The sequence below is a fragment of the Buteo buteo genome, chromosome 18, assembly GCF_964188355.1.
Source record: "Buteo buteo chromosome 18, bButBut1.hap1.1, whole genome shotgun sequence".
In the NCBI taxonomy this organism is placed as follows: Eukaryota; Metazoa; Chordata; class Aves; order Accipitriformes; family Accipitridae; genus Buteo; species Buteo buteo.
This window is the reverse complement of record NC_134188.1, coordinates 4,096,719-4,110,956: the sequence shown is the minus strand read 5'-3', so window position 1 is coordinate 4,110,956 and position 14,238 is coordinate 4,096,719. Positions and strand designations below refer to the sequence as shown.

Genomic DNA, 14,238 nt, shown 5'->3' with positions numbered 1-14,238 from the left:
AGAGAAGGACCAGTGCTGCTGTGGGAGGACGGCTGGGAGTCGTCCTGCTGTCGATGCCCAGATCCTTCCTTCGTGGTCACAGCACTGGTCTCCACTTGGACAATATTCCTCTTTTGTCTTAATTCCGTAACCGCTTTTAGGTGATGGGTTTTCCTCTTCAGGAGATTAGTAGAAGCTTAGCATTAAATACCATCCTTAAATACCAGCTATGATCCTGTGCTCGGTAGGCCGCAAAACGTAAACTTTGATGGTCAAGTGGGAAAAGGCCATTCTGTGGGGGAAAAGAGAACTTCAATCCTAAAAAAAGGTCAAATCTCAACCCAGATACTATTTACGGCCTTGCTGCTCACACAGTTGTGTCTGTGTGGACTATAGGGAAAGTATCTGAGAAAGACAGCCACCTTCTAGTAAGTTAACAGAAGGTCACAACTCACAACGTTAATCACCTACCTCTCAGCCAGCGTGTTTCTATAGATTTGTTTGTACCCAAAGTACCTGAGAGTTTTCCCTATCTTATAGTACAGGTGATAATAATTTGTATGATAAAGAGACTAGATAAAAATATCGTTGTAGGTAAATGTGTCCCCATTGAACAAGATGAATTTCACAGCTTGGCACCTGCTGGGAAGTCCTACCAGGCTGTCCCCCATCCAGGGAGAGGTAACCAGTTATCTGGCTGTGGTTTGGGTGCTGGGTGGCACGCAGACCTTCTGGATAGCATGTGGTGGAGTACAGACAGACAGACAGATGGGGCAAAAGTTGTCCAGGGCTCAGTCCAGTGAAAATTTTACTTTTATTAGTGTTAAATCCCTGCTAAAGGGAAGGATTTTTCATATGGCTTTCCCCCATCGGAATATGGGCAAAAGGGAGCAGAGCGGTTACAGTCGGCAAGTGATGTGCAATTTGGATGAAGATGCTTTCCAGCGATCTGACAGAAGCTGTGGGACTTTCCGCAGCCGTCCAACACCACAGCCTGTGCTTCCCTGCCATCTCCGTCACGGGATTGAGGCGTGAACAAGGTGCAGTAATTACATTCAACCGTATTGGGCTTCGACTACTAAAATTCAGGTCCACCTGTGACGTCTGAGCCTGTAAAGCGCTGAATGCTGGCAGCTGTCACTGTCATCCAAGAAGTTATTTGTAGGGGGAAGGATGCAGGATCCACCCCTGGTAATGAAGGACGGATTTCTGCGCCCACCCACGATGCTCACGGCATTTGCCTTCTGCCCGTTCAAACGTGCCAGGCGGGTCAGGAGCTTTTGCTTGTGACCTGGAGATCCAGGGTCTCCTCACTGGCAGAGCTGATGGAGATGGGACCAGGGAGGACACATGTTTGAAAGCAGCAGGGTTATTGAGACTTGACAACATTATTTCTCCACCCAGCTACTTGTGGGGTGGTCGGGCACTTGCAGGCGATGACATGAAAGCCTGGCTGGTCTCTTCCAGCCTTTCTGCTGTTCCACACAGCTAGCTCAGACATACTTTAGATATCAAGGTTGCTATTTTGCTCCTGTGCAGGAAAGGCAATAGGTGTCTTTCCACATTATATATACCCTGTTAGATCGCAGACATATAATCTCTTTTTTCTCCGGGCTTCATCTGTATATGATGAGTGAGTGAGCCTGGAACTGTGCTGCTTTCGCAGGCACCCGAGCGTAGGGTGCCGTCACTCTCCTGTGAAACCATAGGAAGTGTTTTATGATTCAAGATAAGACAGACCTTCATTTCCTCCTTCCGTGCTCGCAGGGCTGAGCTGCCGCCAAGGCTGCACCGTCCACCCTCACAGCCCGCTCGCAAAATGGACCAGGAGACCCTGGGAAGCATTGTCCTGCTCGCCATCGTCACCTTGATAAGTGTCGTCCAGAACGGTAAGACAAAAATAAGCTTTTATTTAAGGGCTAAAGGGGAGCTGAGAAGAGTTCAGGGGGATGTATGCCGATCTAATCTTTGGATAGATAATCTCTGGTTATAAGTGCGCATGTGCTTAGGCACGACTTTGGCTTTAGGAATGATCTTCTAAGCGTATAATTTTGCAGGCTGGTGTTGCAGTATCGTGGCAGTCACACAGTCCTACTCCTGTGATATTCTGGAGGGATTTTGTTATACATATGTCAGCTAAGGAAAGGAATAATACCCTGGGGTTCCCTGTGACAATATGCATTTAGATATGATGACTGGGACCTCCTTTCCTGGCTAAAGTCCCAAATGTGGGCAGCTCGTCAGCCGGAGCCCTGCCGCCGTGGGCAGGAGCCGGGCAACTGCGATGGGTCAGAGCTTTGCACGGAGCTGGGCGAAGGGGGCAAAACTGCACCGACTCATCGGAGGGCTCTGTTGGGGTTTTCTGTGGGCAGGCAGCTCTCCTGCTTTCCGACATCTCCAGGTCCTACAGTTCAACTGATCAGCTGTGGTCCCAAGAACGCTGTGCATTTCCTGCAATGGAGAAGTTTCCTTTTTTAGCTCTTATTCAGAACTCTACAGCCCCTAGTATTCTTCAGAATTTTAAAAATAAAACAAGTTTCTCTCTTGTGCAAATCTGGTTTTAACTCCATCATTGTCTCCTACAAATAAACACATAATCATTTTAGCAGGAAATTCTGCCCAGAATACAGAGAAAGGAGCGAGGTTTGCCCAAGCTGCACTGAGATCGCCCAGGTTTGAGAGTTTGGCATGGGGGGCTGATGCAGGTGCTAGAAATCTTCTGTGAAGGCTTCTTGGTGCGAATGGGAGATTCCCACTGAGTGCAAACCCTACCTTTGGTCCTAGGAAATGGGCTATTCTTGGGCTGCTGCCGAGAGGGGAAGTGGTGGGAGCCTCAGCATAAGCCTGACTGCCAGAAAGCAAAAAAAAAAAAGACTTACAGTCTGGTTTAGTTTTGACATAGGCACCAAATGCCACTTCGTGTAACCCAGTGCTCTTTTCTGGTAAATGCACAGTGTGTGGTGTCACCAGAATACAGCACATTGTGATCAGACCACAAACTGCAATTAAAAAAATGTTTCAAATACACATTTCTTGCTATTTAACCAAATGACTTTATATGCAGTTTTTTTCCTCTCACTCTGAAACTCAGGCATTTGCCTTCCAGCCTGACATGCACTTTTACCTCCTGGAAATCTGTCTCTGAGATTATTGACCCAACTGCTGCAAATGGGCAACGCGGAGCCTGGCAGAGGACTTAGCGTACCAAGGACGAGTGGCACACAGCCCTAAACCATGATCTCAGACCTTGCATCATCTGATTTCCTTCTCCCAAGCTTACTGTCTAGAAAGACCCAACTGATATGCAGTTCTGCAACAAGTGCAATACTTACGGCAATAGAAATGCTTGTCAAGGGATATCAGTTGTACTGAACTCTTGCTACGGCGCTGGTTCAGCAAAGCACTTGGGCACCTGCTTGACTGTCTTTAAGTGAAGTCGGCACCACGTCAATTCAGGTTTATATGTTTTTCTGCATCTGGTGCAGGATTAGAAAACAGTTTGGGTGAATGTTGTCATTCCCGAAGCTGGAGGTGGGCTGTGGTGCTGCCCCAATCTGACGTCCGTTTACTGTCACCTTGTTCGTGGCAGGAATCTCCGTATCCTACAGAATGACTTGTGTGGCCGGATGCCGCTGAGTCACACATGTAGCTTTAGGTTTTGTTCTTGCATCAGAGAGATGTTGCAATTCAGCAGCTTTTAATGCAAATCCGTGGTCATCGCTGAGCAGTGCAGGATGGAGGAAGCAAAGCAAAGTCAACGGGAAGAAGGGCCAACCTGCGTGTTTGCCAGCACTCGCTAGGTTCAAGCTTCAGCGCATGGTTTCTGTTGACATGAACTTGTGAAACAACCAGGCTTGCACTGAACTCTTGTCCATTAACTTGATCAGGGAGGGACTACAGTGGTTCAGGCTCAGGGCAGCCTGTGCAGCCCTGGACACCATCTCCTGGTGCAGCTGAGCAGAATGAAACCCCTCAGCTCCAGGCTTGCTCCACTCACTCATCTCATGCCGGCTTGTGAAACCAACCTCTTGCCTTGAGGTTTAGAGTAAAGAGCAGAAAGTACAACCACGGTGTTGCAAGCCGCTTCATGCTGTAGTCTCCCGTTTCCCTGATGCCAGGTTAATAGCAGCCCAATGTTGCCGATACGTGGCGAGGTCCACCGCTGGATGTGGTCTGTGGGCTCTGCTTTGGTCCTTTGCAGAGCTTCAGCAGCTGGGACCCACCTCTCGGGTCGCCTTCTGGGGAGATTTTGGGAGACTGCATGGCGTGTGAGGTTGACAGGGCTAAGGAGCCGCAGAACTGGGGAGCTACTTTCAGGGTGAAAATCTCACTTGAAGCAGGAGGCTCTGCCTCTCCGTATGGCGGTGAGATGCTGGGTTCTCTTCCGATTTACCGCCCTCACCTTGGGGGTCCACGTGGTCCTAAGGAAATACGGCCGCTGCAGTGGGTTGGAGGCGATCGACCCAGGCATTTTCTCTAGCGAAGAGGTGGGCATCTCGTGGGAGGTGGTTGTCTAAGCTCTTTCTTGAGTCAATGGAGAAAGATCAGCACTTCAGGGGGGTGGTGTCCCTCATGCCGGTAGCTCTCTGAGGGATGGATTGATCTCTGGAGGTGGCTTTCCCCTGTCTCCTTCTGTCACCCACTGTTTACAGAAGGAAAACATCCATCTCCCCAACACTTCTCAATGTCTCTGAAGAGAGGTGAGACAAATCCTGCTCCTCATCCGTGGTGCGGGTGTACATGATAACCCCACCTCTGTCCTTTGCCCTAATGCCCAGTCCGTTGACCAAGGATCCATACGCCACATCGGAGACGGCAAGAGCTTCCAGGACAGATGCCCAGACCTCCACAGCCAGATCCTTCCCAGGAAACCCAGCACCCCCATGTCTGCCCAGCCCTGATCCCAGAGACTGTACACCCAGAGTGTCACCACCAGCACCTCCAAGTTCTTGTCCTCAGTGACCGCCGTCGCGTTGGACATGTCTGTGTTCAGCCTGACGGCTCTTGGCGTCGTGGAGTCTCTCTGCAGCGGCATGCTGGTGTTTGGGAAGCGGCAGCAGAGAGGGATATATATATATATATAGCTTACTCTTGGCTTTCTCTGAAGCTGTGGCATCTTCTAGTGATTTCACGTACATGCTAAAAGGAAGGGAGGAGGTATGCTACCTATCCCAGGGAGCCCATGCAGTCCCAGACCTGCAGAAAGTGGTTTCCCATCGCAGCAGCTTTGCACTGTACAAAAAATCGCCGTCCAACCTCATCCTCTTCAACTAGGGTCTCTTGGACCCCGTAGGCAGGTTAATAACCCCATGCCAAAGGCTGGGGTGGCGTGCGGATGGAGATGATGGGAATTCTTGGTGACTCCTCCAGGAGCCGGCCAGTGCACCGCGCTGGTGACAGTGGGAAGGAGGGTCTGCAGCCTGGCTGAGAGAGGGGACACTGGCTTAAAGCACTGAGGGTTTTTCTGGAGAAAGGCTGTTTTTACTCAGGGAATCACTTGATATTGGAAGGCAGAAAACTCAGTAGCTTTTAGTGAAGGCAATGGAAGTACAAAAGACCTACTTACAGCATCAGTGAGGGGAAAAAAGAGGTAACTCTTCAGATTCCAGGGATGAAATCCTGCAGCTTATCAAGTTACACTTCTGTTGTTAGAATAACATCTTTCCAGATGGGTTATCTTTTCTATATCTCTTCGGCTAAAATTCTAAACCGCAGAGTGATTTGGGTACGCTGAGGTGGGATGTGCGACAACACAGAGCTTGCAGCTCGCAGCTTGTCAGGGCTCTGCCTGGCGTATTTAGACACACGATTGATGGTCTCAGGTTTAGTGTCATCAGATAAAACGTGTTTGTCAAGCGCATGGTACGTTATCTCGAGGTGCTGCATTTTTGCAGCAGCTAACACCCTGACACAACACTGGTGCTTAAAAGGAGGATGCGCGCAAGACGGACGCGCAGAGATCAGCCATCAGGACCAGGATTTCAAGGGGCCTTTTGGGAAAACGAACCAGCCCTGCAGGATGTCCCTGCTTGGGCAAATGGGTATGACTAACAGAGAAGGGACTCCCTTGTCTCCGTTAGAGACCGAGATTTGGGGTTGGCAGCTCTGGCTCGAAGGTTTTTTACCCGCCGGGGACTGAAAGGACGGAGTCCGGGCTGTAATTCTGCAGCAGACGGAGGCGCAGGCTGCCAGAAGGGCAGCGCGGGGATGAAGGAGGGCTGCGAGTTGAGAACCTGCTGTCAGTCACATAGGAACCTGTGGGCTTGTCTGAGGTCGCATCGCCTTGCACGCTTGCACGGAGGGTTTGGTTATACCTCGGTGACAGAGCAAGCACCCTGGCCACATCCTGCACCTCCACGCACCCGCGTCCTCTCCTGCCATCCAGCCTGGATGCTTGTGAGCACAGAGCTGAGCCCACAAAGCCCCGCTCCTGCAATATCGCCAAATTGCATCTCAGATCGAACACTGTGTTCTCTTAACAGCTTTTTTTGCTAGCAAACTGGAGCATGAAAGCAAACACTGCAACGGCAAGGGGTTCCAGCGGCCAGGATCCTCCACCTTCGACCGCGTCTACACCGCCAAGTGAGTAAGCAAGCCCCGAGGAGCCGGTGCGGGCAGAGCGGGGTTCGTCTCTCTCTTCGTTAGGGTTTAATCCAAACTCTTTTATGGTCCAGACTTTGCTCTGCAGTCCCATTGCTGTGGCGTGCATTGCAGCCACATTTAGACCCATGGCTCTCCAGTATGTTTGCTGGTGAACCCAGCTCCTTTCCGGACACCAGTGCTGTACGTGTATCGGACTTGCAGCCCTTGTGTGCATTATGTCCTTCCATTCGGGAGCCCATTCACGCCGCAGTAGCTAATGCTGGAAGTGTGATACAAGGACAGCTCGTGTCCCACGGGGGCTGCGGATCAAAAAAAAAAGAGCTGGCGGGGAGATGCTGGCTTGCTGAGGAGCAGCTCTCCGCTTCTCTGCCCCATCGGTACCTCTTGTCTTTGACATCCCTTCAGAGAGAGCAAGGGGGGGAAATTAATTCCAACCCAGAAGAGAAAAGAACATAAAACATTTTTTATTACCCATGAAGTACTGCTTGAAACTGGATGGGGCATCCCAGTGTTGCCCTTCACAGGTGTGCAACCTCTGCCAAGGGCAGAGCGCTTCCCCCTTGGAAAGCATTCCCAGCCAAAAGAGGCAGCTGGAAATCATTCCTGTTCTCCTGCAGAGACATGTTAACTGTCAGACACTCCTATTTGCTGTGGGATTTTCCTTTTGTTGGTTTCACGAAGCTCTCAGTGCCACTAATTTGATTAATACGACTTAATTACAAGGATTTCCCAAGCCAATAAAGCACACAACATCTATTATACACATGCCTCGATCAAACAGGTTAGAGGCTTTCACAGGTGCCGGGCGTGTGCGCAGGGCGGTTTGTTTTCCTCGTCAGGCAGGACAAAGGCATCCTTTATCCCAGTAAGGACACTGGGAAGCAGACCTGCCGGCCAGGTTCGGGCACGGACACGCCAGCCGGCCCCTGGCAGCTGCCTGGGGTAAAAGCCCACCCGCAAGGGTGTTAGTGCAACCCAAATTCACGGCCCACCACCCTTCGCTGGTGAAACGTGTCGATTTGGGTTCTATTTCCCTGTGTTCTGATTTCTCTCCTATAAATTTCTTTCTAGCCAGAACTGCGGACACGCGTACCCTACGTTTCTCGCCGTGCTTTGGTGCGCTGGCCTTCTCTGCAGCCAAGGTAACACCCATTTATTTTTTTTTCCCTTCAACCTTGCACCACTTTCAGCAAGGGATGGCAAGCGCTTCAGAGGTTACGCTTCCAGGGACCAAATCCTCCTGCAGCGGAGGAACCTGTCCCACCCGGCCGTCCTGCCACTACGCATGCTGTTTAATTAGCAGCACACTCCTGGCAAGGTTTATGCCAACAGATGTAATAATAATACGGGCTGGGGACACTTCCCATACAGGCATTTTGGATGAGATCCCTCTGTTTTGGGAGGGTTTAGTACTTGGATGCTGGATGCCACATTATTCGCTCTCAGGACTGGAAATGGGCTCATTTGCTTGAATTGCCAGAGCTGTCAGCCTTACCCAGCACTGAGGGCAGCCCAGGAGTATCTACCTGCATTTCTAAATATGATCCCCTTCGATGCAATTTGGGTTTCCCTAAAGTTGAGTACTCTCCTGGGGTGCGTGGCTATTCTTTCTGGAAAAGAGGAGTTTCCTGGCCAGAATAATAGGGGCTTTTGCCTGCAGGTGTGGGGAAAGCTAGAATTAGGGGGAAAAGCCCCTTTTTATGTGCTCAGAAACGAGTATTGGACCCTAGTATAGTCCTCCACCTGCTCCTAGAGAAGTGCATCTATCGGCTACCTTTTATTTCTGGTGAAGACAGTGCCTGGGCTGGCACCCTCCTCCCCAAGCCCGACATGTCCCACACTGGATTTCCAACAGGGACGAGTGTTTGCTCTGCAGTGGGCAGGATTATACCCACAAAGTCTTCAGAAAAGCCGGAGTGAGGGCAAAGCGAGTGCAGTTTCCCATGCAAAGGTCTCTGTCCCGGTTCCAGCCCTTGTCCCATAACCCAAGGCTGCAGATTCCCATTTCCCAGGCAGCAGATGGGGACAGCACGTACAGCGAGACCCGGGCTGGCGTTTGTAACGCCTCGTTTTACCCTTTACCCAGCTCCTGCCGCCTTTGCCGGCCTGATGTACCTGTTTGTGAGGCAGAAGTACTTCGTGGGCTACCTCGGGGAAAGGACTCAGAGGTGAGGACTCGAAGACCCTCTCCACAAAACCCGCGATGCGGCGGGAGCGCAGCCGGGCGCTGCCGATTCCGCAGGCACCGCGTCTGGCTCGTGGTGCTGCCCGAGACGGGGGCTTGCACGGGGGGGAGCGGAGGAAAACCCTCTTTTTCTGGGTGCAGGAGAAGCTGTGGGAGACACGGGAGATGCGGCGGCACCGGGGTGAGGGGGGGTGCAGGAACAGAGCGGCTGCTCGCAGCCTCTGCAAAGGCAAACCTTGGCACGTCTGTGCCGCTATTTGGACAAGGCTGTGCTTTTAGATTAATAAAACTCGTTACGCACACGTGAAGGAAGGTTGTCCCACAGCCTGTGGTGGCTGAGAAGACATACGAGCCCCTCTGAAGAGCCACTTTTGTAAGCAGCAGCCTGCACTGAGCACCGGAGGCCAAATCCAGACCCAAATGGATACTGAAAATGGCATTTAAGAGCTCACGGCTGCCTTGTGGTACAAGACAGAGCAGAAATTTGCCCCCCTCCATCTCAGCCCCCGAGGTCTTTCAGCTTGTCTTAACAGCAGAGTCCAAAGTCTAAGGACTTCTCGCATGAGGTGACGTACATTAACGAATTGCTTTCCCCTCCTTCTGTCTCCTCAGCACTCCCGGTTACTTGTTTGGAAAGCGCATCATTTTGTTCCTGTTCCTCATGTCCGTGGCTGGAATACTCAACTACTATCTCATCTTCTTTTTCGGAAGTGACTTTGAAATGTACATAAAAACGATAACCAGCGCAATCTCTCCGTTGCTGCTCATACCCTAGCTCCCCGCAGCGCTGAGGGGGTCAGCGTGCTTAATATATCGATACCCAGAAGCAGCCATAATTCAGCTGTTTAAGACGTGAACCCGTAACCCTTTTAGATTGCTGTAAATCTCATGCTTGATGGTCTTTGTAGTTTGATTTAACCTTGCTTTTTCCTTCAGGAAAAAGATTTATTGTGAGCACTCAGCATGCCCAAGGAATGGTAACAACTTCTAGTTAATTCTATAGAGTTTTTTTCCCTAAACTGCAGCCTGCAAGCTGATTGCATGACTGGAAGGGGCATTGTACGCTTGCTTCATAACTGCGTTGTACTTAGCTTTTGTCCCAAAACCCAGCGTCATTCCCGACCAATAGCTCCTGCAGTTATCCTCAAGCCCAGGCATAGATTTTCGCCAGCATCCCGCACGCCCCTGCCCACGCAAAAGCACGGACCAGCCTCTCCACCTCCCCTTTCCCTCCCACTTGTTGATGACCGAGCTCCCGCTGCTGCAGAAGGGTGGCAAATTGGCCTCTGTCTGGTCTTCCTCGATAAATATTCATGCGCGTAACGCTCCCAACACTCATCTCATTTACACTTCAGCCTTTTTGTTCTCCCAGAGCCGCGGAAAGGGGTCTTGCGCAAATGAGGAGCCGGTGTATTGGCGGCGGGGTTGGTTTTGTTTTGCTTGGCTTTGTTTAATAAAACAGGCTAAAAGGATGAAATCTGTTTGCTCCCATTTTCTTTGCCCGGTGCATGATCCCAGTGCTGCACGGCTCGGCAGCTGGCCGGTGAGCGGAGCAAGGGGAGCAGCATTGGGTTTTTTGTGCAAGATGCTGATCGCCCCGGGCACGGCCTCACCAGGGCGCGAGTTTAACAACTCCCTCTCTACTAGCAAGTTCAATTTTCTGCCTCTGTCACCAACGATGTGCCCCTCCAAGCCCACACCAAGGAGCGAGGTTGATGAGAGAAGCGGATCGAGGTGGGCAAACAGGCCAGCGCAATCGTTTTAAACCTTGCTACCCTGTGAGTGCTTAAGCTCTTAAGGCTGTCTGATTACCGCACGCAGGATGGATAAAGCTGTATTTTATGACTCCTTTGGGAGGGACAGAGACTCCTTGCTATGTGAGAAGAGGGTTTGCAGAGCTGTTTGCAAACGCAGGCGCAGAGAGCCGACTGCCTTTGTACCACACCAAGGCTGGTGGGTTTTGTTGCTGCCCGGTGGGGCAGAGGCATTTGTGCGTGGCTACTCTCCTCTGCGCCCGGCCATTTGCCCTGCCAAAATAACATACATCTGGTTTTTTTCTTATTTTCTACAGGAATTTTAGATGGGAAAGATTAGTAATAAACATACTTATTGCATGATGATTATAATAAATGTTCTCACTGGTTAGAATAGGTAATTCAAAAAATATAATTTAACCTCCTAACCTATAGCTGCTGAGACACCTTATTCCTGGGTACAGCACTTAGGTTCCTTCCCTCCCCTCCTTCTCAAACAACCGTAACACACCCCAAACCCTGCTTCACCCAGGCTGGATGAGTTCCCCCGGTGCCTTTTTCTCCTCTATCGCAAGAAGCAGCTCACTTGACCTCCTTCTGATGTCTCACACCAGCATGGGAAGAGGCGCTCCACCAGCCAGCTAAAGGGCAGAGGATTTGAATGTCTATTTTGGGTCAGATAATCTACCCCAGCACTCTCAGGCCTCTCTGTTGACTCGATGATTGGTTTCTACACAGCTGTATTCAGATAAGATCAGGTCATCTTCTGAGGGAACTAAGGCCCACCTTTTGCTGTAATCATTTATTTTGCAAGAGTATCTCCCACTTACTTCCTCAAAGCTTTTCTGATAACAAAAGAGATGAAAATGTAGGCAAAATCTGGTTTCCATCTATCTATAAATGCAAATGGTGATAGTATCAGACAAACAGGTGATACGTAAATCGATCACTATGAAAATTCTCTGTGAATGTCATGCTGTGTTTTCCACGTTACAGGCAAGCCTTGTGGTTGCATTTGCCTTCCCACTCTTTCTATGAAAGGAAGGCAACGTCAGCGCTATTTGGGCTTTCCCCACTGTGTTAGACAGCTCTGGTTTTCAGTTTTGGCAGTAAAACCACCCCGATCTGGGTGGTACATTTGCCAGGACTTTGCACACAAGTGAGTCAGAAAGCCACAAACGTAGGGTCATTCCGGGGGTGTTGGACTAGATACCCTTTGAAGGTCCCTTCCAACCCAAACCCTTATGATTCTATAGATCCACATACAAAAGTCGTATGCTACTGTAAAAGATGTACGGGTGCATACTGGGATCACACACACGTGAACTCACTAGGACCTACTGAGCTGCATTGGACGTGGGGACGTGACCGGTTGCAGAAGTGACCGGTCCTCTTTGATGGCTCCCCTTCAAGGCTGGCTTGCAAGCTCCGGCGGCCAGCACCCACGTTTTGGTGCAGGGCTCGGCACGGCAGCGCCCGGCCTGGAGTCAGGGCTCCGTGCAAACAGCTTTCCCATCCCGCTGATTGCGCCCATGCTGCTAATTGTCCCGTTCGCCGCGTTGCCAGGCTGTGGGCTTTGCTCAACCGTCGGTGCCCCGGCTCCTTGCGATGGCGTGCCACCACCGTGCCACGCGTTCATTCATCGAAATCCCCGGTACACCGATAAACATAGTGTCTGTGTATGTATATGCATAGACACAGTGTGTTTACCTACTATATCTGTATGTGTGTGTATATATATATATCTAGTAGGTGCTGAGTCACGCGAATGCTAGAGGCTTTTCAGGGAAGGCAGGGATTGCTCAGGCAGCAGCCCTCTCGCAGCTTGCAGGCTGTGTACACCAGAGACTGCAGAGACTGCTGGAAGCCGGGCTATCGCAGAATGCTTTTTGATCTGCTGACAAAGGCCTGGAGTACGCACAATATTCCTGCCACAGGAACGGCATCTGCTTCTGCACAGCACTACAACCCTCTAGTGGAAACTCGGCCCTATCGGCACGCCGGTGCTTCTGGCCACGGGATGAGCCGTTCCTTTGAGGTTTGAAGCCTGACGGCAATGCAACGGCATCCGCGTTTCCGAACAGATGCGTTGCTGCTATGGAATGCTATTTTTTATTATTCTGGCACGTAGGAGCCTTGGTCCTGAAGCAGGACCCCCATCCTACCCATCACAAAGCAAGCAGCCCTGCTTAGCACGGTGTCTGAGCAAGCAGGTAACATCCAAGTGGGATAAGAAACCTGTGCACACCACCCACAAGGGTTTCCTGCAGTATTTCCCAGATTCCCAGTTTCCCAGAACTTGCAAAAATCAGCCTGTGCAGTATCAGCTCGGCCTGAGTCACGTCTACACCAAGTCAAATTTCCAAATGAGTCTCTGAGGATCAGGAGGGCAGTTCTGCTGGCGTGGAGGAAAGACTGGCTGTGGGCAGCTTCTTCAGCTCTCACCTGCTCTGAGATCACTTTCTTCTAGCAGAGCAACTGGTTTAATATTCACAGAAACCTTTCAAGTGCCCTGTTGGGGTGGGATGCTGCAAAACATTGAGCACGGGCCCAAGTCAGTGCTGTGCCTTTTGCAGGCTGCAGTGGGAGCAGAATTAGGCCATGCAGGGAATGCTTGGAAATAGTCCACCCTCGGTAAGTGAAAGGGCAGTACAGAATGAGAACAGTGGTAAAACCATTCCCTGGGTGATTTTAAAACGGTCTCACGTCCCAGCCGGAGTGAGCAGGGTGAGCCTTCTCGTGGAAAAATCCCCTTAGAGCTGCAGAGCCCAGCGTCCTTGCAGAGGACACGCTGACACCCGGGAAGGGAAAAGACCTTGGAGGCTGTGACGTCCCTTCGAGGCACCCGGGGGACAAGTACGAGCTTCACCGTCCCTTTGGGTAAGGAAGACTGCTGTCCCCGGGGCTGTCGGGGAGGGGGCAGGACACCCCAGCCGCGGCTCCTCTGAAGGAGGTTCAGTGCCTGGAGGGATTAGGATGGAGAAGCATCCTCTGCCCCACTAACTGGCTGCGGTAGAGAAAGAGCTGCTTTTAGCAGCGCTGCCACGAGTGCCAGGAACACACGTCTCGTGGGGAAGGACAGCTCGAGCTGGTGCCCGACGTCTGCCCCTCGGTGTACCTGTCCCGGCGGAGGGAGGCTGCTCCGTCCATCCCGCCTGCCAGAGCACCTCGCTGCTCCCAGCCAGCCCGCTGGGAAAGCTGGCGAAAGTGAGATTCCTGCCCCAAAGGACAAAGAGCCTCCACGGCCAGCTCTTGTTCCCTTTTAGAGAAGAAATAAATAACTTTTCCATTTCAGCTGCGAGGATCTTCACACTGCGAGATGATTTCATCGGACAGACGAGCTCCCGGGGCTTCGTGCCGGCTGCCTACCGAGCGGCTGGGATGCCGTCCACCATCCCGCTCATCCCCAGGGGAAGGGGACCAGACACGACGTGGGGCATGGAGAGCGAACGGGATGTGGTTTTCGCTTAAAAACAATAAAGGCGTGATGGCATCGCTGCGGAGTTGAACTCACGGTTACGGCAGTGCCATCTCTGCCAAGCGGGAACCGGCGGGGACTGCTTGCACGCCGTGACTTTTTGCAAGGCCACGGGATGCTTCAGGAGGTTTAGGAGAGGGGCTGCCACCTGCCACGCTGTTATTTGCCAGCACTCATAAGAGCACATGGTTGACTTATTGTTTTCCCAAGGGATCGCTACCACCGCCTTCATCCCCAAA

The 14,238-nt window shown here is 51.4% G+C and overlaps 1 protein-coding gene across 1 annotated transcript; it reads left to right on the top strand.

Annotated features, from left to right (window-relative positions):
* Window positions 1-1,730: 1,730 nt before the first annotated feature.
* Window positions 1,731-10,421, top strand: ALOX5AP (arachidonate 5-lipoxygenase activating protein). The gene is made up of 5 exons (XM_075050407.1): window positions 1,731-1,868; window positions 6,462-6,561; window positions 7,654-7,724; window positions 8,669-8,750; window positions 9,380-10,421. Exons 1-5 carry the CDS (start codon window positions 1,799-1,801, stop codon window positions 9,540-9,542), a joined length of 486 nt encoding a protein of 161 aa, XP_074906508.1. The 5' UTR covers window positions 1,731-1,798; the 3' UTR covers window positions 9,543-10,421.
* Window positions 10,422-14,238: the final 3,817 nt, after the last annotated feature.

Coding starts and splice junctions, on each gene's coding strand:
- ALOX5AP (XM_075050407.1), top strand. CDS start 1,799: ATGGACCAGGAGACCCTGGGAAGCATTGTCCTGCTCGCCATCGTCACC. Junction 6,562..7,653: donor GACCGCGTCTACACCGCCAA/GTGAGTAAGCAA, acceptor ATTTCTTTCTAG/CCAGAACTGCGGACACGCGT. Junction 8,751..9,379: donor CTCGGGGAAAGGACTCAGAG/GTGAGGACTCGA, acceptor CTGTCTCCTCAG/CACTCCCGGTTACTTGTTTG.